The 26,190-nt window shown below is 31.7% G+C and overlaps 1 protein-coding gene across 1 annotated transcript in view; it reads left to right on the top strand.

Moving 5' to 3' along the window:
• Hs3st-A (Heparan sulfate 3-O sulfotransferase-A) overlaps positions 1-26,190 on the top strand; it is a 385,115-nt gene that overhangs the window by 349,864 nt on the left and 9,061 nt on the right. The window contains exons 4-5 of the mRNA XM_085958297.1: positions 8,920-9,088; positions 14,402-14,785. Of these exons, the coding sequence (XP_085814423.1) occupies positions 8,920-9,088; positions 14,402-14,785 (553 nt within the window). The remainder of the gene's footprint in view (positions 1-8,919; positions 9,089-14,401; positions 14,786-26,190) is intronic.

Genomic DNA, 26,190 nt, shown 5'->3' with positions numbered 1-26,190 from the left:
TTCCGCCAAACACTACCAGTCATTCCAAGATCGACCGCTGCCGATGGAATAAACGCTTGCCTCAAATCATCGACTCTGTGGCGCTATATGAAGAAACTTCAGCTGACGATAAACATGCGAATTGCATTGCTAAACGATCCATCTGCCGAAGATTTCTCCAAACAATTGCTGACTATCGGTAACGGCCGTGTTCCTGTCGACGAATCAAACGGATTGATTTCTTTTGCGCAGAATTTTTGCAATTTCGTCTCAACGAAGGACGACCTCATTGACAAAGTGTTCCCAAACATCATTGCTAACCATAAAAATCACAATTGGTTGAGTGAACGAGCAATTCTTGCGGCAAAGAACAAAGATGTGGATCACTTAAACTTCACAATTCAAAATCAAATCGTTGGTCCACTGCATTACTTTAAATCTATCGACAGTGTAACAAACGAAGACGAAGCAACCAACTATCCGACTGAATTTTTAAACTCATTGGATCTGCCTGGCTTGCCACCGCATAATTTACAACTGAAAGTTGGTTCGGTAATCATCATGCTTCGAAATCTGAACCAACCAAAACTATGTAACGGAACGCGTTTGATGGTGAGAAATCTTATGGGCAATGTGATTTACGCGACGATAATCAAAGGAATGTTCAAAGGTGAGGAAGTTCTCATTCCGAGAATTCCGATGATCCCAACCGATATGCCATTCGAGTTTAAACGAATTCAATTTCCGATTCGTCTTGCATTCGCCATGACGATCAACAAATCACAAGGCCAATCCTTGAGTGTCTGTGGCCTGAATCTAGAAAATGAATGTTTCTCTCACGGTCAATTGTACGTAGCATGTTCACGTGTCGGCAAACCATCCGCTTTGTTCGTTCTCGCACCTGACAACAAAACAAAAAATGTTGTATATCACAAGGTGCTTCAATGAAGGGAATCGACTTGAATGCAACCCATCCAGCAAATAGTTTAACAGAAACAGTGCAACAATGCTACGCGAATCATTTCGATTCGCTTCAATAAAGCAAATGCCTTGCTGCCACGTGAATTACATTCATTTCAATGTAAGTAATTAAAATACTTTTCATTTTGATTTGATTTTTACACATTTATTGAACTCAATTCATTTTGAGTATTTATTTTAACTTACTAAAAAACTGAATTTAATTCAGCTAATAAGTTAACACAAAATTTATTGTTTCTGAGGCGGTACGAAGTTCGCCGGGTCAGCTAGTAATATTATATAATATAACTTTTTTGTCTACAATTATTCATAATTTTTCATATGTAATTTCGTTATATTTATGCTCTTCTTCCTTTCTCACTTTTTTATTCTTGTTAGGCTAAACTATATTATAGTTTATACATGGAAACTTTGTTGGTTGCAATATAATTTCACTATTAGTTTTTAAATATATTTTTGTATTCAAAATATAACTGTTTGTTTCCTTAATAAATAAAAAAAAAATATATATATATTCTCCGATCCGTAAGTTACTTTAGAAAAAAATACCGGTGCAGAATACGAGTCGACTTTTTACTTCTGTCAGATGCTATGTATCGTATGTGCCTTTTAATTTTCTGCATTTTTTTCTTTAGACAGCGAAATCTGTGATTGTTAAATGCGGCACACGTGTCATAGGCTCACCACCGCTGCCCTAGGGTATCATTTAATGTTTATATATTATTATTATAATTCATATTATATGCATAAATATACTGTGTTTTATAATTTTGTCTCTTCTTTATCTTTATACGATTTGATTATTTAATGTTCTTATTATTTTTCGGTTTTTCTTAGTAATTTTAGATGTGCCGATTCCTGAAATATTTAATTAAGATTTTTTAATCAAAATATACATCGCTTGTGGCGTATGCGTACGAAAAAAGGAAAACTTTTTCATTACTCCGCATGAAAATGAAATTATCAAAAACATTCGTTTTTTTGCGAGCCAATTCTCAGAACTGTAATTTCCGCGACTCGTCAAAATTACAGATTTTAAATATTCGTCAAAATAAGAAAATAAAATTATTCATACTAAATATACACCCAAAAAATATAACACATATTTTTCAAATATAATTTTGTGAATTCATAAAAATGTAAATATTACGTAAAGGTGTACTTTTTCTGTTGAAAATTTAAAAAAAATATGTTATTTCTTCAATTGATTCGTAAATTTATTCGCTTCAAAAGATTTTTTTATTGTCATTGAGGGTAGCTTCATTTAGAATATAATATTGAAGGATTAATATTTCACAAAAAATCTATTGAGTCTCTTTTAATTTGACAAAACTGGCGGAGTTACTTCCACAGTAGAAAACTTTATAAAGTTTTCATCCCACGTCTAGAGTTAACACTTGTCCATAAAGTAAATCCAGATGCGTGGGAGGAAGTCTTGGGACTTCCTCAGTGGCGCATAAAAGATAATATATAACAAATTATGATATAATAATACATCACATAAAGTCGAGATAGCCACATGAGTAAATAGTTTATTCATTAAGATTTACTTTAGTTTTGTAGAACATGTATGAGCCGTAGCAATGTGGTGGGCAACCTAAGCAAAAAGCAAAAATAGGCGGAGACGCATAGACCATCAAAATAAAGTCAATATAATATGAATAGACCAAAATATAAATGACATCTACAAAACTCAGCGAATACTCAACTTACCAGAGGCACCTAACGAAAAAATATGATGCTTGCAATTCGAGACATTTTCTTTGATAATTAAGTGTTTTAATTACTTAATAGTATCTAAAAACATTTAAAAAATTAAAACTTAAAAAAACATTACAAAATGTAAATTCATTTAAGGATCCTGTCTTAGTATAATATGATTTAGTTATGAAGTTTTCTCTAATGTATTGAAAAGATTTTTGACTAATTCATAGTTTAAAAAGACATGAAATCCTTCCTTTTTATATCGTGCATCAATATCGTGACCACAGAACAGATTAATAAACAGAATTCCAATAGGCTACACCCAATACACTAGATTTTGACGCAGAGCTTTGAATGTGTGAGTGTCCTATGAAAATTTACCACACATTATAGACGTGTAATAATGTGTATTGCAACCTTCAAATAAACCAATATTGAATAAGCATCAGTCCATAAACCAAGAGCAGTTGTCAGAATGAAGGACAAGCGTATTCTTGAGATGTGTTTAAGTTTATCTCATATTCCTCCACACTTGAGACACCCGTTAGGTATTTCAGTTCCCATTAGTTTTGAGTTCCCTGATCGGGACCATACCGAAGTAAGATTTTATGTAAAATAAAAAGAATTCTTTATAAATTTTCTCCTAAAAACACATTATAATTAAAATTATTAGAGCTAAAAACTCACCCGTGTAATATATATATAAGTATTTTCAGATCACATGAATTATTTAGTCGCTATCTTTATAGGATATATAAAATACTGGAACTTTTAAATAATTTAGGTAGTAGGCATATGAATAAACTAAATGCCACCCAAATGTCAGGAAACTTTCTTATTTTATTTTCGTTTAAGTCAACGCCTACGCCCATGAAAATATGTCTACATAATTATATTAGGTACGTATTTTCTTGGGTCGTTTCTGTTGCTTCACGATGAAAAAATAAAAATAATGTCGTTTTTGTCACTGATAAAGTATTACTCACTAAAACTTAAACGTTCTTGTTGCCAATTATAACCCTTAATGAAAAATAATATGTTCTGTTGAAACTTTATTTTTTTGAATATCATTACTTTTAAAATATCGGTACGTTTTTCGTGCGAATGTACTTTTACTCTTCAGCTAACTTTCATGCACGATCTGAAGTAATTATAACACTAAATTAACAATTCTTTAAAATGTTTCATATAATATTTTGTGTCGACTACAAGGTTAACTAAACAATGGATCAAATTATATTAATTCTTTCACGTTTCCATTGAAAAAAATAGTTTTACAAGAAGGTGGTGAATTTAAAAAACATTTATGCAACAACGTGTTATATTATCGTAATTAATTTATAGTATAATAAGCTATTATTTGTACAGTAACTTCAACCGTAAAATATTTAAAAAAAATTAAAAGCCAAACAAGACTACTGTCCGATAACAAGTTGTCGCCGGAAGTCACTGCAGTCGTATAATATAGAAGACTTCTCAGTGACGTACCTATCATGGCGGCAACGCGTATTTAAATAATGTATCATCTCTCATTTTAGATGCAATTTCTTTTCTTCTTCGCAATAAACCAAAAGTTTACTAATAATTAATTTAATATCACTCCTGATCGCTGTTATTATAAAAAGTATCAAATTACGTAAATGATAGTTCCTCATTTTGAAACTTTTAAAAATTAATAACTCCACAGGAGGGGCTTGTTAGTTCACAGTTTTAACACGCGGACAAGAAGTTCTTATTCGACAATACTAAAAGTTTAGGTTAAGTAATTTTTAATAAAAGATTTTATTCAAATTCTTTGACTGGGTAGTGTCACCGCCATAATAATGAATCGTCAGAGTATGTGCGATGATATACTACTATGATCGAAAAACATGCCACTTAATTTTAAATTTTAATTTTGGTTTAAAAATAAATGGCCAATAGAAGCCACCCTAGCGCCAGTCGATACAGTGCCACACTTACTTATCTATCGGGATGAATCAAATGCCAACAAGTGGACGAATACTACACACTAATTATATACAAGTTTACCTTTACTATATAATGTAATCACTTCATTTATGTATTCTTATCAATACCATATTCTAAGCAGTATGTATCAATGTATTATAATATAAATGTGCCAAATTTTATTTATGAGATTTAATAAGAATTTGATTTATATATTATATAAATCAAATTCTTTGCTTAAATAAAAACATCGTGATCAAGTAGGTACTTCCGTTTTAAATAATACATGAAATGTCCGCATTGAAAGCTCACTTCTGTTTTAAGTCACAAAGCTACAATCGGAATTTGAAACGTTTTCGGGAGATGCAATTGAAGCATAAAATGCATTTTTGGATGGGTACAGAAGATAATATCAAAAAGCATCAACGTGAAAATAAAAAAGCTTCTATTTTCTATACGAGTCGAGCTCTGAAAGCTTCGCGAGAAAATTTCTTTGCATTTCAAATTGATAGTAAACAGCATAGCATTCCACTTTCGCTGGCTATTGTTTACCCTTTTGTATGGGTCGTAACACAGAAAGGTTAAGAATATTTCGATTATGGGAAATAGGTAACATGACAAATATTCATTTTTTATTTACATAGAATCAAAAGGATTTCGTAGGATTAATGTAAATATTTGTAACGAACCGGTTATGTTTGATCGTTACATTTTTATGAATAAACAACGACATCCAGTAAAATTTGATTATCTTGCGAATTTCTTTTGTAAACAACAATATTTTTATTATGAGACATCAAAAAAATTTATATTAATAAACTAAACCAGTTCTTTTGTTTTTATTGTTGTCTCATGAAACCTTATTCTAATTCGCTATATTTGTTTGTACAATCGTATGTAAATAATACTAATACCTATTGAATCCTGTAAATATTGTTTACTTTTAGTTATTATTGTTATAAATACAGTATAATATTATCATGTAAGTATGTTTTTTATAAGTATTAATTTTATTAAGTATGTAGGTACTTTACTGTTAGTTGTTCACAGACTTTCAACGTTATCTTATTTTATTTCATGTTTCCATAACTTTGTAATTTGTAACCGTAAACCAACTTAACCAGGAAGCTATTTTACACATACAAAATTATTCACAGTACTTATTATGTGTGTAAAATTAATTTAGTTTTAGTTAGGCATTGATTTTCATAAATATATTTTTTGGAATTGTAACCTTATTAATTTATTGAACTTTATACGTTAAGTTAAACTGAAGCATAGATGCTGTGTAGTAGAAAATATATAAGTTTCTGTATGAGAATTGTACACATAAAATGACTAATAGAGGACAAAATTGATTGTATTGAGAGGTTTCATTTCCATTATATTTCTCGATGGTTTTCCAGCAGAATGATTAATGGCAGCCAATTTTCCCAATAAGCCTTCCGAAAAAAAATCTGAGTTCAACAGTATCCCATTAACCTTAAAAATGCTACATTAGTTAGTTCTACATAACACTACAGCGATCGTAAATTTTAAGCTAAGCATACAAAAACGAGGTTTCATATTTGATTTATGGGCAGGAAGTAACTCACACCAACAGATAATACTGGTAGATACTGATTGCGTACTGATATATTTTGCAAAATATTTACTTATACTGAACACAAAAAGGCAAACCATATCAATTTTATTTAAATTTTATTTTTTATTTAATATCTACTGAATAAATATAGGAAAATATTATGTACCCACATCATTTATAAAAACCTCATTTTTTTTAGACTGAGTAAAATTCAAACTCACCATTTACTGTCCGGGTAAGTTAAACCGTTGGCCCGTCAATGACTCGTGCTAAATATAAGTAATAACTACGCTATCTGAGGTATTTAAAATTCTGTGTATTTTCACATCAAGAATATTTAGATGAAAAATCATACAAAATTACAAAAAATATTATCTATATTACATGTATATTGTAAGCAGCGGCGGCTCCTCTAACACCATGCATGTGCGCTGCACTGCTTTTTCCTAAACATCACTCAATGTGCAACAATGATATTCATAAGTCATCACTCGTTTATCGCAATTTAATCCATGTAAATTTATACCAAAAGCATATACTCAGTAAACAGTCACCGAATTCGTGCGCTTGTCGGAACGCACAAATATGGATCTTAGTTTGCCGTTCATATTACATTGGGTAATAACAGTTCAAGCCGACACGTGAAAACGATAAATAACTCATGAATACATAAAATTTTATGACCATTAGGGACGCAGCTCAAAAGTTACGCGGAAAAATGTAGTAACTGAGATTTAGCAGGATTGATAAAAAAATAGATTTTTTTTATTTAAATCTCATATAAATTTATTGAAAATAGGCTGATATTGAATAAAAATTGATTATCAACATAAATATTTTGGATCGATCCTTTATTCCTTCTATATTTGCAAATATTTGAATATAATTTATGAAAAATTAAAATCTCAGTTACCATGTTCTTTCTCATAGTGAGTGAACATGTATAACATGATGTCATATTTTTAACAATGCAGGCATTTTGCTGGAGTTTTATTTCTTTTTGTAGACGAAGAAACTGACGATTTGTCGAGAGTCGAAAAATACGTACCTACCTATTCAAAACAATCGATAGTTTTGTTTTTTTAATATTTTCTTCAAATATTATTTCTTACATACAATTCAGTATGTTTCTGCGGTCGTTGTTATGGTCGGCTTTTTTAGGTGTTTTGTCACGTTATTTCGATAGTTTTGTTCATAAAAATAAATTCATAACAATATTATATATACTTATTGTTTAATCAGGGAAGTGTATGTGTTTTAAAATGATAAATTTTGAATAAAAGATTTATAATACTTAATACTTATAATTATAGTTCAATCAGTGAAGTGTATGTGTTTTAAAATGATGTCGGTAAACGTAGACTTTATCAATAATAATAATAAGAGTCAGAATAAAAAAAGGATGGTCTTATGACATCTGTGGAAATTGAAAAGTGTTTTTCAACCATTAAAAGAATTAAATCGTCTTTCAGAAATACTTACCATGAATCAGGACTGACTTAACGTGTCTACGTGTGTTAATAATTGAGAAAAAACTTTTACAAACAGTCCAAGACTTTAATAAGAAGTAATTGAGGTGTTCGCTAAACAGAAACAACGCTGAATTGATATGCTTATTAAATAAGGTAAGAAAATTTTGAGTGCACCCCCAATGAGAGCAATTTTGGAAACCACCGGCCGCCACTGATTGTAAGTAAATGTAAAAAAGTCAACATATTATAGACAATATTATATTATGGCTACCAATTAAATAACACCAAAAACGTGTAGAAAAAGTGCATACAATATTATCTTTAGTTATTGTCATGTATATAACTTTACTAGGCTTACCATACATCCCAAATTGACCGGGACTATCCCAGTTTGACGATGGGTCCCGAAGTCCCGGCCTGTTTATAATGTTGTAGTATGTATTTTCTGAACACAGAAGAGATCGATAATTTGATCCCTAAAATGCCATCTAAAATTATATATATATAGAAAGTGTGGATATTTGGGCAAGATTACCCTTTTATAGATGGATATCTCACTCATCGCCAGAGGGCGCGCAATCAAATGACTTATATTTGATTGACGATTCAATGTAGGGAAGGACAATGTAGGGTTTGGGATGCCACTGTGGTGGATACTCTCGCGACCTATCTCGCCTTAATAAATTAGGTCAATCGTCAAAATTAAGCAACTCTTTTGGCTGAGTCTAACAAAATCAAAAAATACGATTTTCCATCCCCTGGATTTTGAGACATTTGTACCTACCTTCTGTTTTGAAGACCGTGGCTGAGATAGGTTGGCGTTTGACTGATAATACATGTGTGTGCCGTTCAACTAAGTACCTGAGACAGCGTTTAAGCATTTACATTCAAAGAGGTAATGCAGTCACTGTTAAGCTAATCTTGAGGAATCCAAGTTACTGGAGAAGATATTTTATATACTTGGGACAACCTAGTATTTCAATAGTTTTATACTTGATTATAATTTTTTTGTTTTATATTACATAATAATATGTACTTATATCGTTTAATTTTACACCGTTTTCTTCACCGGAATCCTTTTATCATTATTATTGTTTCACTATAAGTATATATTTTTTTTAAATCTTTATATAATTCTGAATGTAATAAGTTTTATAATAAAAAATAACTATGGCAAAACTTAAACCCTGAATCGTATTGTTTTTTTTTTCTAAGACAGATGTTCATGTGTGTTTTCCGTTGTTACAGATGGTTACCCCGTTCCGCCATCCGGCCGCCGGAGGGCGACCTGTCGGACTGCGTGCTTGTGGTGGGGGTGTCCCGTCCCAAGATGGCGGCCGCCCTCCTCTCCGTCACGCTCATATCGCTCTTCCTCACATTTCACGTCCTCTACGACAGCGCCGTCTACAGCTTACAGGTAGGGTTGCCTTAGATACTATTAAGATGTCGATAGTTTTCCAGGTACCTCCAACCTTCACCCGTTCTTTGAACTTGGTATCTTAAATCTTTCAATAGTATCAGGGTATCAATATTTTACCCAAAATTTTACTTTATTTTATTTTTGACGTATAATTATGGTGACATCTATCAACATAAAATAGAACAAACAATCTCAGACGGAAACTAAGTACTCATCACTCGAACTTATCGTCATCGTCATTAATAACAATAATTAGTCGATATCAAACCTTTTAATCGAGCAGTTCACAAATAATCTCTCAATTGAATAATCGATCGGCGCATACGAGAATGAGAACGAGAACTATTTTATACTAAATTCACATATATAACTAAATTAATAATTATCTAAATATATTCAATCACTATACAATAAAACAGTCATAAAAACAGTTATGTGTTTATTAATCTAATATATATCCATATAAAATTTAAGTTAGTAATTGAGTATCATACCAAATTAAAATCTCAAACAACTACAGAACATTAATTGTATTCGGCAACATAATATATGTATTTTTATATATTATATATTCTTAACACTACAACAGCCCTTAGGCCCAATGACAGTAGTATAGTAGTAGAGGTGAACCGACTACATAAGCACTTTGGCTTTGAGAAAACTACATAAATGTATTGTGACCTCACCGAGACTCGAACCTGGAGAGTTGAGAATCTAGTGCCTTACGCACTGGAAATACTGGATTACTGCATTACATTCTAAGATAGTCAATAACTAGCATTACCATAGTAATTCAGAATTTAGTGCCACATCTTGAATATAGTCGACCTTTTAGTGAACTATTAAATATACATACCATATTATAAGATTTCAATGTTTCAAGGTAATAAAGCCAAATTTAGAATACTTATCTATCGCAAATTAAAGCTGAATTAAAACAATTACAAGATAAAAAGAACTTTTTAAATACCTACCACGTTTTTAAATTTTCTGTTGAATCATATAAACTTGACAATTCTATGTAATAATAATTTAGGACAAATAAGGCAATCGTCAATAAATCATTTTTTTGCTATTTTGCAACAAACGAACAATAATATAGAATACTGAAATGTCATTTTGATTTCCATAGTAACGCACTTATATATTAATAGTTTAGTTGCTAGGACCACCCCCTTAGCAACCAATAATAGTAGATTAGATTACGGATTTCTTCCGAAATAACTTTTCATACAAAACAGAATCAACTGAAAATGAATTCAATTCTACTTAAAGAAGGCTAAAAGTATTAAAATAATGCATTGGCATCGTGTTCTGATATATTCTAAAAGTTTAAAATGTCTAGATAGTCGGGAAGTTAGTTAAAAATCGATTTCAAAATTTTTACTGGATAAATAACTACCGGACAAACAAGAATACGAGCTAAGAAAAACGTGGTAAAATAAGGAACATCAATGATTACGGTAAAGGACAGCGGTGGCAATGCCAAGCATCTCATAGAATATTTGTATTATTAATTGACATGCCAACGGCTATTATTGTAGGGTATACTCGCGAATAGCACTCATAAAACACAATAAGATAGATAACTGCATGCTAATTTAAATTCTGCCATCTTGTTCATCTCAAAACACATAAAATGACGCACACTGATGAAAAATCATATGATTGTTTGCTCATTTAAATTTTCGGGTAAAGTTTACAATCACCAAGGATGTTTTTAGATATTTGAGAGTTTAATTGTGTATGAAAAAATATATAAGTAGGTATCTACTTATTTCAAAGTGTTCATGTTTTTTTGCGAAAATACTTTGGTAAATATTTACTACTTACATTGTGGTCAGTTAAATGTTGTTTTTTTTTAGTGATACTTTTATTTAACTCAGAACTAATACACTTTACACGTTCTATTGATACAACTGATAGTAACCTTAGTATAAATAGAGATCCAAGTATGAATAGGGTCTAGGACGATTTGGCACCGGGACAACTGGACGCCACGGAATTCGAAAATAAATAGATGTTAGGTACTTATAGGTACTTTAAAAAAAATATTTAATATTATTATTTATATTTAAATGATTATATTATGATTTAATAGTTGGTGAAAATGTAAATATGCAGACGTAAATAATGATTTAATCGTGCATATGTGTAAGTTCCAACGAAAAAAGAGTTTTTTATTTTATATAAAGCCTTAGGCATGTTAATTCTCAATCCGCAATAAAGAATACATTATGATAAGAGTAAAATGAATTAAAACTACTAAGTAGTAGATGGAAACTGATTAAAATACCTCGTCGCTCCAGTCGCCTCATTCCCTATGAATACGTTTCAATTCAGTGGCGGGTTTAGAAACAAGGAGACAAGACGCACTAAATGATTTTGAAACCTCTCACGATAAAAAACATTAAAAAAAACCTTAAAAAACTAGTACAAATATCAATGTATCTCTCTATACTAGAATCCTTTTACTATAAATACTTTATTAATACTGAATGTGATAATGATACTACATAATAATGTTAGTGTTTGCATAGGTAGGTATCTGTTTGAGTGAAAAAGTGAGTTCTCAATTTTTGAGAAATACCTACGCTTCTTTTTTCAGATTGTGGTGCTATTCAATAATCGTTGTATCACTGGTTTGAGCTGTTTTGATGCCACTTTTTAAATTTTCGGACGCATCAATCGCGTCATATGCATCAAATAATATCGCCTCTGTTTGAATGAGTATACAATAATTGTAATTATCAATATTTGCTTCCGAAATCACATCCCTGCTTTGTTGCAGGCGAATCCTCTATCATCACCATTCCCTGCACGCTCTGAAAGGTGTCAGCCGTTTATAAAAAGGCCATATTTTAAGGCCGCCTCTCTGCGAGGTTTTATGATTTCACCATATTTACTTACTTAATAATGCCACGGGCATGTGAACGTACTCTAAAGAACATAGTGCAATTTAATAATTTTCTTGAGTGCAAGTGTTGGAGGAAACGGCCACTAATGGAATTGAAAATTATACTGGCTTTTATTATCAAATTAATGTAAATTTACCCATAATTTTCAACCATTATTATTTTAAAGTACTGCAATTTTGTGACCCTCTTTTAACAGTGAGCTATATTTAAAAAAAAATATATTATACTATCAAATCGCCGTGATTTTGAAAACACAAACTATGAAAATATAATTATATGTCAACTAGAACTATTTCATGTCGATGCGATGATTAAGGGGATTGGTCTCAACACCGTTTTTCATATTATTTTTTAAGGAATTTATAAATAAGTTGTACGTAAATTTTCCTCTTATTTTTCCATAACTCGTTTAACTTTTTCCAATAGACAGCCCACAGATATACAAAAATATTTGTATACCTTTTCTAAGTGTGACAAAAATATAGGCCGACCGCCCAAAAATGATCTGGTTAATAAAGTTAGAGAGAAAAAAATGTACAGTATTTCTAAACTAAGATGGGTATGTTGTATAGAAAAAAATACAGCAACGTCTCGGGTCGGGTAGAAAAATGAGCTTGAATATTAGAATAAATGAAAATGTTTTATGAAGACAGCCAAGATCCGCATTGCGTTTTAAAACCTTCCGATAATAATGAGATTATAATTGTACTGCCATTGAGAGATTAAAACATGATTATTTTGTTAAAAATAGCCAAAAGTACAATTATTTTATTTAGGTACTTGGTAACAGTATAATCACAAAACAGATAATAAATAGAATACCGATAGGCTATATTCAATACGCCGCATATTGATGCAGAGTTTTGAATGTGTGATTGTCCTACGAAAATGAAGCACGTATTATGCACGTGCAATAGTGTGTGTAATACACCAACATTAAATGAGCGTAAATGCATAAACCGAGAGCAGTCTTCATTATTCGACGTAAAACGTATTCTTGACACGTGTGTAAGTTTAACCCGGATTCTTCTTTACTCGAGTCGGTTACCTGCTATCGCCTTACCCGTTATGTATTTCAGTTCCCTGAGTATAATATTATCATTATGTGTATCAATTGTGTTGTCAATATTTGAGGAATTGAGTAAAAAAAGACGCGTAAGGTCTTTTCAGCGGTGGCGAACCTATGGCACGTGAACTACGTTTGGCATGAAGAAGAAATGTAGAGCAATGTATAACCTCGACCACTGCCAAAATGCCTGGTAAAAGTAGCTTAAAAAATTCTCGACTAGGGTTGTGGATAAAAATTGAAGGAAATGCGATAGAATTGAATTGAAGAAACAAATAGCTAAAACCTATTGGCACGCCATCCGTTACTACAAATATTCTTTTTACTTTTTATTATTTAAGTATAAAAGGCTGGTATGGTTTTAAAACAAAGATTTTTTGCTAATTCTACTTTAATTGAGTCATTTGCGTTGACAGCCATTTCGGAATATAAATACATCTTTGAAGCGGTCAACTATATCTAGTCAGTTATACTGCCCTCATAAGGAAAAAGACAGCTTTTCGACAAAAATAACAAATTGAGTTAGTGTAGTGTGATAATTATCTACATGAAATTCTGAACCATTTGACATAAAGTCAAAAGCGGTATAAAATATATTTCAATATAATAATCTACATATTGGTTTTCGTTTTTTTTTCACAAAAACGGTAGTTATTCTAAACGAAAATACATTATAACGAGTTTCATAAGCAAAAACACAGCATCGATTAAAAATATACTGGTTTTTGCTTATACCATATTATATCAAATGGTTCACACAAATTATTTAAAAATTTATTAAGAAAAATTGAAAAACGTTAATGTCTCATTATCTCAAAATGTGACTTTGTCCAAAAGCTGCCTTTCTGCTTATAGGGGCAGTATAGTCGACCGATCTGAATATGGGTTTGTAGTCCGAAACGGCTGTCAACACAAAAGACTCAATTAAAATTGAATTAACAAAAATAACTTTGTTTCAAAACCATGGTAATGGAGTTGTACCACGTAAACGCCAGATCAATTATCGTAAAAAGGTTTGCCACATCTGATCTGTAATATAATTTTGATGTAAATGCATTTATATATGTTGATTATGTTTATATAAGAATACAAAGTTTATTCATACGTTTACACTTTGATCAATAACGAAATAATTTTTGAGTAACTTGATAAATAAGGGGGGAAACAATAATTAAACTCTATCACAGCATAATTTCTCAACCTATATAATATGATTATTATTAAAAGTTACGATATTATAAAAATATTTAACTGAAATCATTCAACTACCGTTCATATTGATGCACTGTGAATGCAAAAGTGATTAATTGCTTAATTTTCTTCCAGGCTGCGAGTTCCGGTTCAAGCGCACCTCCGGAAGCCAGAAACGTGATTCATCCAAACTCCGTGAACCAACGCAGTCCATCGCGGCCAGCCTTACTAATCGCGCATCCATTAATAGGGCAGAGGGCTCGCGCATCACGATTTCCGCGAACCGCGAGACGCCTACCACAAGCTATAATAGTTGGCGTAAGAAAATGCGGAACGCGAGCCCTTCTGGAGATGCTGTACCTCCATCCGATGGTGCAGAAAGCAGCTGGAGAGGTTCACTTCTTCGACAGAGATGAGAACTATGCAAAGGGGCTGGATTGGTATAGGAGGAAAATGCCGCATTCGTTTCGCGGACAAATTACCATCGAGAAGAGCCCTAGTTATTTTGTTACGCCAGAGGTTAGTATTAACGACAATTCATATATTTTTATATTAAGACACTATTTAAGTAGGTACCTAGTAATAATCTTTCAAATAAGTTAGTATTCCACACTAATTTCAAAGCAGATGCATACTGTTCTTTTATAAAATTATATTATAAATTATAACCTAAAATTAATATATCTCAAAACTTTTTAACGTTTATTGAAATCCAACGCATAATTATATTGATATAATAAAATAATGAATGGACGATATTGTATATTATATACAGGTACTATTATAAAATGGAATTACGCAAAGTAGAAGCCGCCTCAATTAATATATATATGTATCATCATCATCATCAGCCGGGCTCGATACACCGCTGGATGTAAGCATCCCCGAGCTCTATCAACTCTTCTCGGTCCCTAGTTCTTTAATGCAATGTACATCTACTGAACTTTATAAGTTCGTCTATCCAGCAGGTTTAAGGCATCCCAGTGGGCGTTTAATGCCCCTTGGATAGCACTGTATACCGAACGTTGTCTTGGTTGGTTGTCCACTTGCCGAGCAACATTTCCAGCCCATAGTCCTTCTTCTGCTTAGTGACCTCTATCATATCACGTACTTTTGTCTGCTTCCTTATTATTATTTATATCTTATATTATAAATATATGATACATTTGATTAGGTAGACGTTTAATAAGATGATAAATCACGAAAATTGGAAAAATACTTTTTTTGCGGAAAACTGTGTCTCTTTTTCCGCAAATGGTGATTGCAGCGAGCCGCTCAATTCAAAGGCCGTATAGCATTTAAATAAAGTTGTAAAGCTTTCGGTTGTTTTTTGAACGGGCAAAATGAGAAAGATAAATAAAATATGCGTCGCCGCGCTAGCTAGTAGGAACCCGACCACATCCTCTGGGAGTAGGCTCGTAGCTTGTATCGCGCCGAGGCTCATAGTGGGGAGGCCCACTTTTAAAACTTTTCCGAGCGGTGGGGTAGGTACGTGTTGGACAACCCGATTTGGTCATAAATAAACCTAACTTTAGATTGTTCATAAATATTCCGTCAACCTACGCAGGTCACACCAATTTATACCTACGCCGAGATCTCCACTATTCTGCTTGACCAGTATAATACCATCAATCTACGTCAGAGAACTGCTTGACAAAATCCTTTTTTCTCGTATACCTACGTTTGGTTAAATCGCTATCACAAACAAGATATGTGCTTGATTTATGTGGGTGTTTTTTTAATACGAGTAGCCGTCCATTGATCTTTCAATATATTTTATTTACCTTACAGATTTCATGGACATTCATTTATAGATTCTAATGAAATGTGACACTTTTATAGATACGTTTATTAATCAAACTACACGATATATATTTTGCCACTTTACAAAAAATATTAGAAAATAAATTAATCACAATATCAAATATAGCGCTTTTCAATAAATAACTTATAATATACTATCTACCAGTGGCGAAGGGTAGAGGTAGGCTGTTAAGATCCGCGATAAATAGTGGACGTCAGTCATACGTATTTGTTTTCATTGAAATAAGACTACAATTTACAGATGGTTTTAGTTAGTTTATAAAATTCATGTAATCCCTGCGAAAACCAAGACATAATAGATAATAGTTAAAAAAACACTCGTAAATCTACAAAATATCTAAAATTATGCAATTTAATCGTACATAACTTTGAATATTTTATGGATAGAATGATATGTTTTATCTATTATAGTTTGGTGAGGCAGGGCTTAATGAATTAAAAAAAAATTAAACAACAATTACGTGTAATATGTGTTCTTACTCCAACGAAAACAAAAAGTATGAATGAAAAAGTGTGCACAATTTGTCGTATCGCCCAAAATATACCAAATATATTATGGTTTTGTTTAGGCAGGGTTTTATTGATTTTTAAAAACTAACAAATACCATCTGTAAATTGTAGTCTTAATTCAATAAAAACAAATACGTATGACTAACAAAGTTTAATGTGCACTATTTATTGCGGATCTTAACAGCTTACCTACACCCTTCGCTACTGCTATCTACTAATTTTAATGAGGATAATTGAATTTAAATTACTAAAAATCACGAAAAATGTTTTATTATCATATAGAAATCAGTTTCAACTATAATACGTATGGAACTGACAAAGATTAAAATGTATTGTTACTGCTTATTCAATAAATTAGTAAAGGAAACTATTCTCTCGACATCTCGTTTTTCTATAATGTTTAAGAAATATTCATAATAATTTTATTTTTATGATCGTTTATAAAGTTAATTTAGCATAGTATATAAGATTTGATCACGAATCCTGTGTAATGTTGAAAATCTCTTCAAATAGGATTTCATACAATTATGACGATTTTATCCTTGCGTATAATATAATAGTGGTACTAAAGTTGATTTTTTTATAAATTCAAATAATTTACATCGGTTTTCAATTTCATTAAAAAAACAGGCAATTATATATTTTTATGTAAATATTAGGTTACATACCATTTTTCATTAGTAATTTATTTTTATTTTCTGAAGTGATTTTGTTTTGCTTCAATTAATTTTTAAAAAAAAACCTAAGTTTTCTTTGGTATTTACATCTGCGACGTCGCTGAAAAATATAAACCAGTTTGCCGGCTCAACATTTCAGTTTGTAGGTATTCAACCATATTATTTAAAACGTTCTTTTAAATATGACGTAAGATTGTATAATACGAGTGATCGATGACAAAAAATATGAAATATAAGCAATAAAAAATTTATCGTAAAAACTCTCAAATCTACATGGTGTTTAATGTCTTGAAAAATCAGTGCTTTTGTACTAGTAAATACTACATTTTCGATTATTTTTTAGTGATTAGCTGGATAATTAATATATGACGAGTTTGATGCTATTTATACTAACAAAAAAAATAGGAGGCCCCACATTTTGAAAATGCTATCGTTATTCTCTTTATGGTAACGGAGTATATATTGTTTATAGGTAGGTAGTAAGTGTGGTAGTAGAAGTAAAAGTTTTTTACTTTGTGGGGGGGCGCAAGTTTTGTTACTGCCTGGGCGCTAAAACACCTTGTTACCTCCTAAGTGGTAAATTTAGCAATTTAGATAAAAACAAATTATTGATGTATTAATGTACCATATATTCGTAAATTTGACGATTTCGCGGAAAAGAAAATATATGTAATGGTCAATGACTTCGTGCCTTCTCAGCATTATTTCGACAGTGTAAGAATTAGCAAATCATTTAAACTATCGCACAATGGTCGCATCTACAGTCAGAATATTCTACATGCGTGACATCGAAGTGCAATAATGCAAAGGCCAGCAGATTTCTCAATTGCAAAGTTCATCAACAATGACTCGCAATTTACCGAATATTCGTGTATATAATTAGTAGGTCATAGTTGATTGATTAGTGGCTCAGTCTAAATACCTACTAGTATCAAGCATAATCTCCGTCTAATAAGTAAGCTTCGTGTAAATCGCTCCTGTCCCACGAGTTCGGACCTCGGGACAATAGGTATCATAAGTATTGTAACATAACGCTCTTGTAACACACTCTTGTACCAACTGTTTGCGCTGCAAATAAAACTCGCTCTTGCATCCATGGGAGCAACCTCTACCAAATTTTTATTTATTTATTTATAAAAAAGAGTATTACGGCATTACAGCTTTTGGCCAATGCGCCATAATACATAATACATACAAATATATAAAAATATCTTAATTACAAATAACAACTAATATGACAAGAAAGTGGAAAAGACAGCATGTGTAAATATTAAAGAAATATGATAATATATACAATTATAAATTTATCCTATTTAAAACGTCTACAAACATTATATAATTAATAAAAAACAAATCAACCTTTATGGTGCCATCAAATAAGCTAATTGCACGATACACAGCATCATGAAACATAACATCTGTCCTGCGACGAGGTATCTTGAAGACCGTGGAGCTGCGAGTGATATTGGTGGGAACATGAAAATTAATATTCGCCAGTATATGCGGATTGTAAATGAACCCACGAAGAAGTAAAAAGAAATGCTTTAAAAGAACAATCACTCTTCGGGTAGACAGGGATTGCATTGATAGCATACCCAGAAGAAAACGAGTCGGGAAATTCATTTTATTGTCATTATCATTCTCATCTACACCTCCTGGTCATCCCCAAACACAGCGGCCTCATCACTTCCAACCACGAGACTCACGAAATATATAAACACTGGTTTTCTAGCTTGATAAGGCCTTCTAAAACTTTGAAATTTTATAACGCATTACTCGCCTACCATAAATGTGGTAGTTACTGTCGTTAACGAAACTTGGTAATGAATGAAACCACTTATCCCACTTAAATCTATAAATATTTAATCTAAATATTCATAAAGTAATATTATGTTTACCCACATACGAAATTGGGTAAATTTGAGTCCCACTTTGTCATATAAGGTGAGCCCGAGGGCAAACCAACGCATCCCGTATGCGCCGCATAATGTGCTGGCGCGAGGGTAAAACGAATTTCGAAGTTACTTACAATACGCCAAAGTTTGCCTTCGCCGCGATTTGCATGGGTTCGGTTACTTTGGTCGGTATCAACTATGTACGTACACCCATAGCGCTCACTTAATACATATTGAGCATATTATTATTACCTACATAGCTAAAGAAGAAAGTTAACTAACCCATAGAAAGTCAATTATTAGGATTTCCCTTTTTAAGGTTTACTTGAAATATTTCGATAATATGCTATTATAAATAGGCTTACCATAATTATGAAACTCTAAACCTGGACATGAACGGCAGATAGGTCAAAGAAACAAATTTAACCACACAAACTTGTTTTATTATTACAAGTATGTACAAAAGAAAAATACAGAAGACCTGCTACAGCAGAAATTAAAACGATTTTATTTATTTATTGTGGAATGACCTTTTTTCGGCTTTTTATAGTTTTTTTTTAATATTCTCATAAAAAAAGTTGCATGTTATACTAAATAAGTTCAATTTGCAGTGCATTAGCGCCCGTACAGTAGACTCTTGAATGCGGCCTCGGCCATCCGACCAAATGTGTTTCATGATCGAGAAAACACGCTCCGAAACTGCAGACTTTCCTGGTAGACACAGCAAATTGTATTGAATAACTTATACTAGACTGGATACCTACATCGTACACCGATGTATTGCTCTTAAAAATGTTTGAATAATTGGACCCACTTGTCAACATACCTACTCGATTTGGGATATGAAAAAATATATATTTTTTCACAACAATGACAATTATATGAGAATTTATTATTGACAATTATTCATACGCGGAACAACAGCCGGGACAAAATTCCAAACCGGCCGGGACGCCGGACCAATGTGTGAAACCGGGACGTATGGTAAGCCTAATTATAAAACATATGGAATTAGTAACGGAGCAAACAAGAGTTGGTGACGTATCTAAGGAGGTATGCTAAAACCATGCATATACCTACATGCATTGCCCCCACATCCTGAAGCGGGTCCCCAGGCCAGAATATTTGGCGGGCCCCCTACCTATCGCTTTTGGGCTAAGGTTTTTGTTTTTTTAAATACCTACATTCACTTAAATTATGGAGTTGTAAAGTATACAGAATACTCAAAAATTGGATTGCACAATGACATATTAATATATTTTAAGTAAAACTGCGCTGCAGGCAACTTTTTTACTGTTGGAGCAAATTTGTAATGTGTGTTATCTCACCTATTTGGTCGACCCGCTACGCTTTCCTGAGCCCGGGCTCCCAGGCTAGAGCCCTTTCACTCCCCCCCCCCTCCTTGCGGGGGCCATGCCTGCATGTACACAATATACCTATAAATAAAAAATGGGTATTTTTCCATAAAATTTTATAGACATCTAATAAATATTTTAAGAACCACCCTTATTGCAATGTGGGTGCAGTTCAATTTGAAGTACATTCAAACGTTACCTTAATTGTAATTTCATATTAAATGTTTAATCTTCTGGACGAAGAAAAAACTGTTTTCAAATAAAATCCACAGTCTATGGAAAATATATTACATAAAAAAATGAAAAGAACTCATCAAAATATCTTTACTAAATTCATATTATTATTATAAAAGATAGAGGAGTTACATGTTTTTCTTTGGGTTATATTTTATTTTAGCTGGGGGTCGCTGTATTATAATCATGATCGCTTTACCTCCAATAATTATCAAACCATCTAAATGTTTATTATATCTACTACCTAATTTAAATTGGTTAAAATATGTGCAACAAAACTTACAGATTTAGGAATTATTGGGCCATGATTAGTTACTTTTTATTTAATAATTAGGTAAAATACTAGAGTTGCAGTTGAGAAATTGCAGCTTAGGAGTTACAAGGATAAGTAATATGTTTTTAACACGTCAGTTTAACACGTCATAGACAGTTCGATAGCGGATAGACAATTTATATACCTACTACAAATTGCATACTTAACTCATTTTGGCCAATAGTGGAATTACAAAGAATAAACATAATGTAAACGTGATGTAACGTGTCTATAGAATATTCGGAACAGTTCGGTTATGCGGAATACAGCGGCAAACACATTTTGAAAATAGCCGATATAGTGGATTATTTGTTAGTTTAACCTAACCAAACCTAACCTAACCTAACCTAACCTAACCCAACCTAACCTTACCTAACCTAAACTAACCCAAACTAACAAATAATCCAGTATATCGGGTATTTTCAAAATGTGTTTTCCGCTGTATTCCTCATAACCGAACTGTACTGAATATTCTTTTATTATTTTCGAAGTCGTAGTAGTTTCGCAGTAGCGTCCAAAGTATTAACGTAGTTTGAATATTGTTCATTTTTCCGTCTTTTAACTGTTTATCATATACTAAAGAAGAAGAACATATGGAATGATTCTCGCAGATTAAACTTTAATGTTGACTAGAAATGTTGCAGTTATTTTGTCTTTCATTCACTAACAATTCATACAATAATTCGTCAATGTCTAACACTTTGAAATGGAGATGGCCCGGAAACGTAGCTTGTATGTAGAATGCCGCTGGACAGATGCTATAATCCAATATTATGCTTGATTGACGAAATATTAAGGTTCGGTGAAATTACATAGTAGCAAAGAACAAAGAAGTATTTTTCGCCATAAAATGTGATATTTATTATTTTTGACATATGCGCTAATAGTAAATAACATGTTATTACCACAATTATCGTCGCAAAACACAATATAATAATATTGTCAATCAAGAAACAACTTGACCTAACATGATTACTATTAATATTAATATTATGCATATTACATAGCAGTTTCGTGTACTAATATTATTTATAAACTCTTATGCATATTTTGTATTATTTGTCTACTATAACACAAAAAATAAACTAATTTAATAATAGTATATAAATATTATAATAATATATAGTTAAAAATAGTAGATAGACGCTTTTCCATATATTTGGCAAAATAAATCAATAATAAGTTTGTATTATTCGAATTAACACTTACGTGATATAACTACACATTATGGTTTATTTTAAACACACAGTTTTCCTCAATTATTGTACATTTTTAAGTGATTAACTATAAATTAACTAACTCTTTGTTATAGAATTATCAAAAACTTTGGAAGAAGATATACATAGAATATAAAGAACTATATAGAATAACATGAGATTTTAGCCAGATGCAGTATTTTTTCATAGACATGTGCTCTACCAACTATGCTACCAACTAAGTTCACAAAAATATATTCAGTTAGGAATTTATCCATAAAACAAATATACCCTGACCCCATTATTATCATAATATTTATGGGAAAAGTACGACAAAAATATAGACACAAATATACAACCCAATAACAAATGATTATAAATATGTCAGGAATTACGATTATACATATATTATTTATTCGGCACCGTTTGGGTACTTGTCATCATATTATTCAACATCATCTCTATAATTTTACTTTATTTACTACCTAAATAAAATTACACATGTTTACATCATGAATAATATGTTTCGGATTTAATATATTATTCTTACATGTTTTCGTCTTTAAATTATACACTCTACACGTATTAGTATTTATTATTGAGGGGTAATTTTCATTATGTATTTCATGAATTTATCATTAGACGTTACGTCAGATGCCGATCGTAATAGTTTTAAGCATGTCATTCCCTTAATAAGAGGGGTTGTATAATTTTGTAATGTTTTCCCCATATTGTTATAAGTATTCTTTTCTTTCAACCATATCCGATCCTAATAGGATCATATGGGCGTCCACAAAGTAGAGGTTTGTACGAACAGATTTTGTTTTGTACGAGAAATGGATGTCAGCCACTTGCTCAACCTATTAGGTCCATACCCTGACAGACACAAATTGAAAAACAATATGTGTACTTGCCAGACCCACGATTCGAACCTGGGATCCACGGCGTTATAGTCAAACGCTTAAGCCGCGCGGCCACCGTGGGTGTAATAAACATATTTTATTTTTATTTGTCAATCAATATTTCATCATGTATTTGGAAAGAGTGTATGAACTCAAAAGTTTTTTTTATATCGATAAAAATTAATCGACGTAAAAATCAAAGAGCAAAGATGTTGATAAAAAAACAATATTTTTTATATACTGATGAAAGTAAACCTGAAATATTTATTTCGACCATATCAACAAAATAAACAGCGAAACAGAGCAACGGATGTCAATGCAAGAGCTTTGTGTCTCTGAAACAATACAGATGCAATGTCATCAACTATTCTAGCAAAGATTTCGCACTAGTAAAAATATTTATTAATTTCTCAAAATTAACCATTTATCGCGATTAATGCAATTAACAATTTTATACATTGTAAATAATATGTGATTTAAAAAGTAATAAAAATAAAATTCCATATAAATAATATCTTTTACTTGATTTATTGGCGGTCCGCGATATATTCCTGTTAATTTCAATAGTCCGTAGACATAAAATGTTGGTAAACACTGATAGAGAAGGTCGTATTGCGACCCTTATTTTAGTTGTTCAATATTTTTGTAAAGAGATGTTCTCACTGTAGAGCAGTGATTCCTAACGTGGGGCGTACGCCCCACCGGGGGGCAATTTGAATGTTTTGGGGGGCAAAAAGGACATCTTGAAAATCATTTGAAGAATAATAATAGCACAAGGATCGCACTAATTTTCTCCCGAGTTGTAACGTAATATACATATTTACTAATGAAAGTTAAATTAAAAATAGTATTACTATAATTAAGTAGAATTTTTTTATTTGAAGTAATTCATTTTTTTTTTCAAAATTAGTTAGGTAACTATAAAATTTTGGCTTGGTAGAAATAATGCTGTAGAGGTTCATAATATGTTTCATATTGAATAAGATATGTTGAAACAAGTAACTTTGTTACTGAATACAATATCAGTAATTTTTGTTAAAAAATGTACTTATACATTCTGGAAAAGTTTAAATGTTTGCTTCATAATAATTAAAACTACATTAAGAAACAAACAAAGATAAAGTTTTCCATTTCTTAACAGTCCTTAAGTTAAAACTACCGTGATAACTTTCCGCGAAATTTCTGCACGCAAAAATAAAATAGAGACATTTAAAGAGAATTCGCTGTGTCGTTGAATTTTTCGACTTGGGGGAAATATTCTAATCAACTTTATTCTGAGCAATACTACCTACTTTCGTTGTTTTTTTATATTATTTAAATAATGATAAAACATCTGCTTTGAATATCTTGGGCATGCATGTCATGCGACACGAAAGATACCGGATACTATAAAAAATAAAACAGGACATGTTGACTGATGGAAATGTGGAGTTAGGATAAGAAGAAAATCTTGGGTAGGTACTGAAAATAAACAATGGATATAAAAGTAAAAGTAGTGAGTATATAATAACGTAATTTCTATAGAAAAGTCACCTAATTCGAAATATCTTCTAACTTTAGATACAGGATAATGAAAAATAGTTAATTATAGTAAACAATTTAGATTGTTTAAGTAACTATTAGAGCATATTACTATTATATTTGATAGCTGGCGTCAAGAGTTAGTTATTTCATTCTGGATAACTCTTGAATCCCTCATGGTCCAACTTTTTGTTCTAGGATGATTAAAATTATGTATTTTTAATACAAATAATCTAACTCCCTCAAATCACATTTAAATTCACTGATGAATATTTAGAAATAATACATATGTTTAGAACTATTTAAATTTAGTGTACTTTTTGTATAGACAATAAGAAGTGTCTTTAATATTTATTCAAATGAGTTTATTAAATTATGTAATTAGTGTGTAAACGTTATAACTAAAAACTGAAGAGATCCTGACACCGGTTAGTAATTCAGGTAATATTAATACTTTGATTTAAAATACAAAAACCGACTGCCAAAAATATGAACTCAATTTAGAAAGCACTTCAACTCGTCGCAATTAGATAGGACGCACATAGCTTAGTTAGTAGAGCACATGGGTGCGATTCACGCTGGGCGTCGCATGTTTTATCAAAAAGATTTTCGAAGATTCGAAGTATGAGCAATAAAATGACACTGCCAGTGAAGTTTACAGTTTCGTATCGCGGCCTGACTATACTTAGTCTTGAGATCTCAGATATAGTGGTATTTTAAATAAAATAAGAGCCATTTTGATATTTAGGTCACAGATAAAATGTGCAGAAATATGTATTTAAAATCTACTACATAATAATTTCAAGCAATATTTGTAAAATATTATAAAAACAAAAATTACACGTAAAATATTTTTAATGCGATATATGACAATTTTATTTGATATTCATTTTATCCAATGAATAATGGGTATAATATAGATCGTTTCTCTTCTCTTCTCTATAACATACACACTATGTTGGTATAATTCTCAATAACTTTTTGCTGTTACGCATTTTCCTACAGGCTATTCAAATTCAAAGTCTCACACCCCCAGGGGACACGCGCGGGTACCCAGTCACTGACCCAATGAATAAAACAACTTATTAAATTGTTTGATGGCATAATATCCTCCCCTAAAGTATGCATGTGATACTAGCATGTGACACACATAAAATGTTTTCCGTACCAATCAAAGTCGTCAGTGTGCAGTATTAGAATTATGTGAACAAAAAACGAACATGAATTATTTATTCGCCTTCCGATCGGAAGTTCACTTTCCGACATTCTCATTAAAAATTCGCCCTAAAAATTTGATATTTTTTCCCTTCACCTATGATGGGGTGGTCGGTAGAGCCTATTTATGGGACGGCTTGTTATTTAAACCGTGAGATACGCACGCGCCTTTTTGTATCACAAAAGCACGTTTCTTTACAATTTAATATAGCGCGTGCGGAACCGCTTTTCTCGCCGCCATTTTGTTAGGGAATTTTCGCAAAGTTTTATAACTGCTTCAAA

The sequence above is a fragment of the Rhyacophila brunnea genome, unplaced genomic scaffold (assembly GCF_057557595.1).
Source record: "Rhyacophila brunnea isolate RB1 unplaced genomic scaffold, BYU_Rbru_1.0 scaffold_7, whole genome shotgun sequence".
In the NCBI taxonomy this organism is placed as follows: domain Eukaryota; kingdom Metazoa; phylum Arthropoda; class Insecta; order Trichoptera; family Rhyacophilidae; genus Rhyacophila; species Rhyacophila brunnea.
Note: the sequence above shows the minus strand (reverse complement) of the source record. Positions and strands in the feature narration are given on the sequence as shown.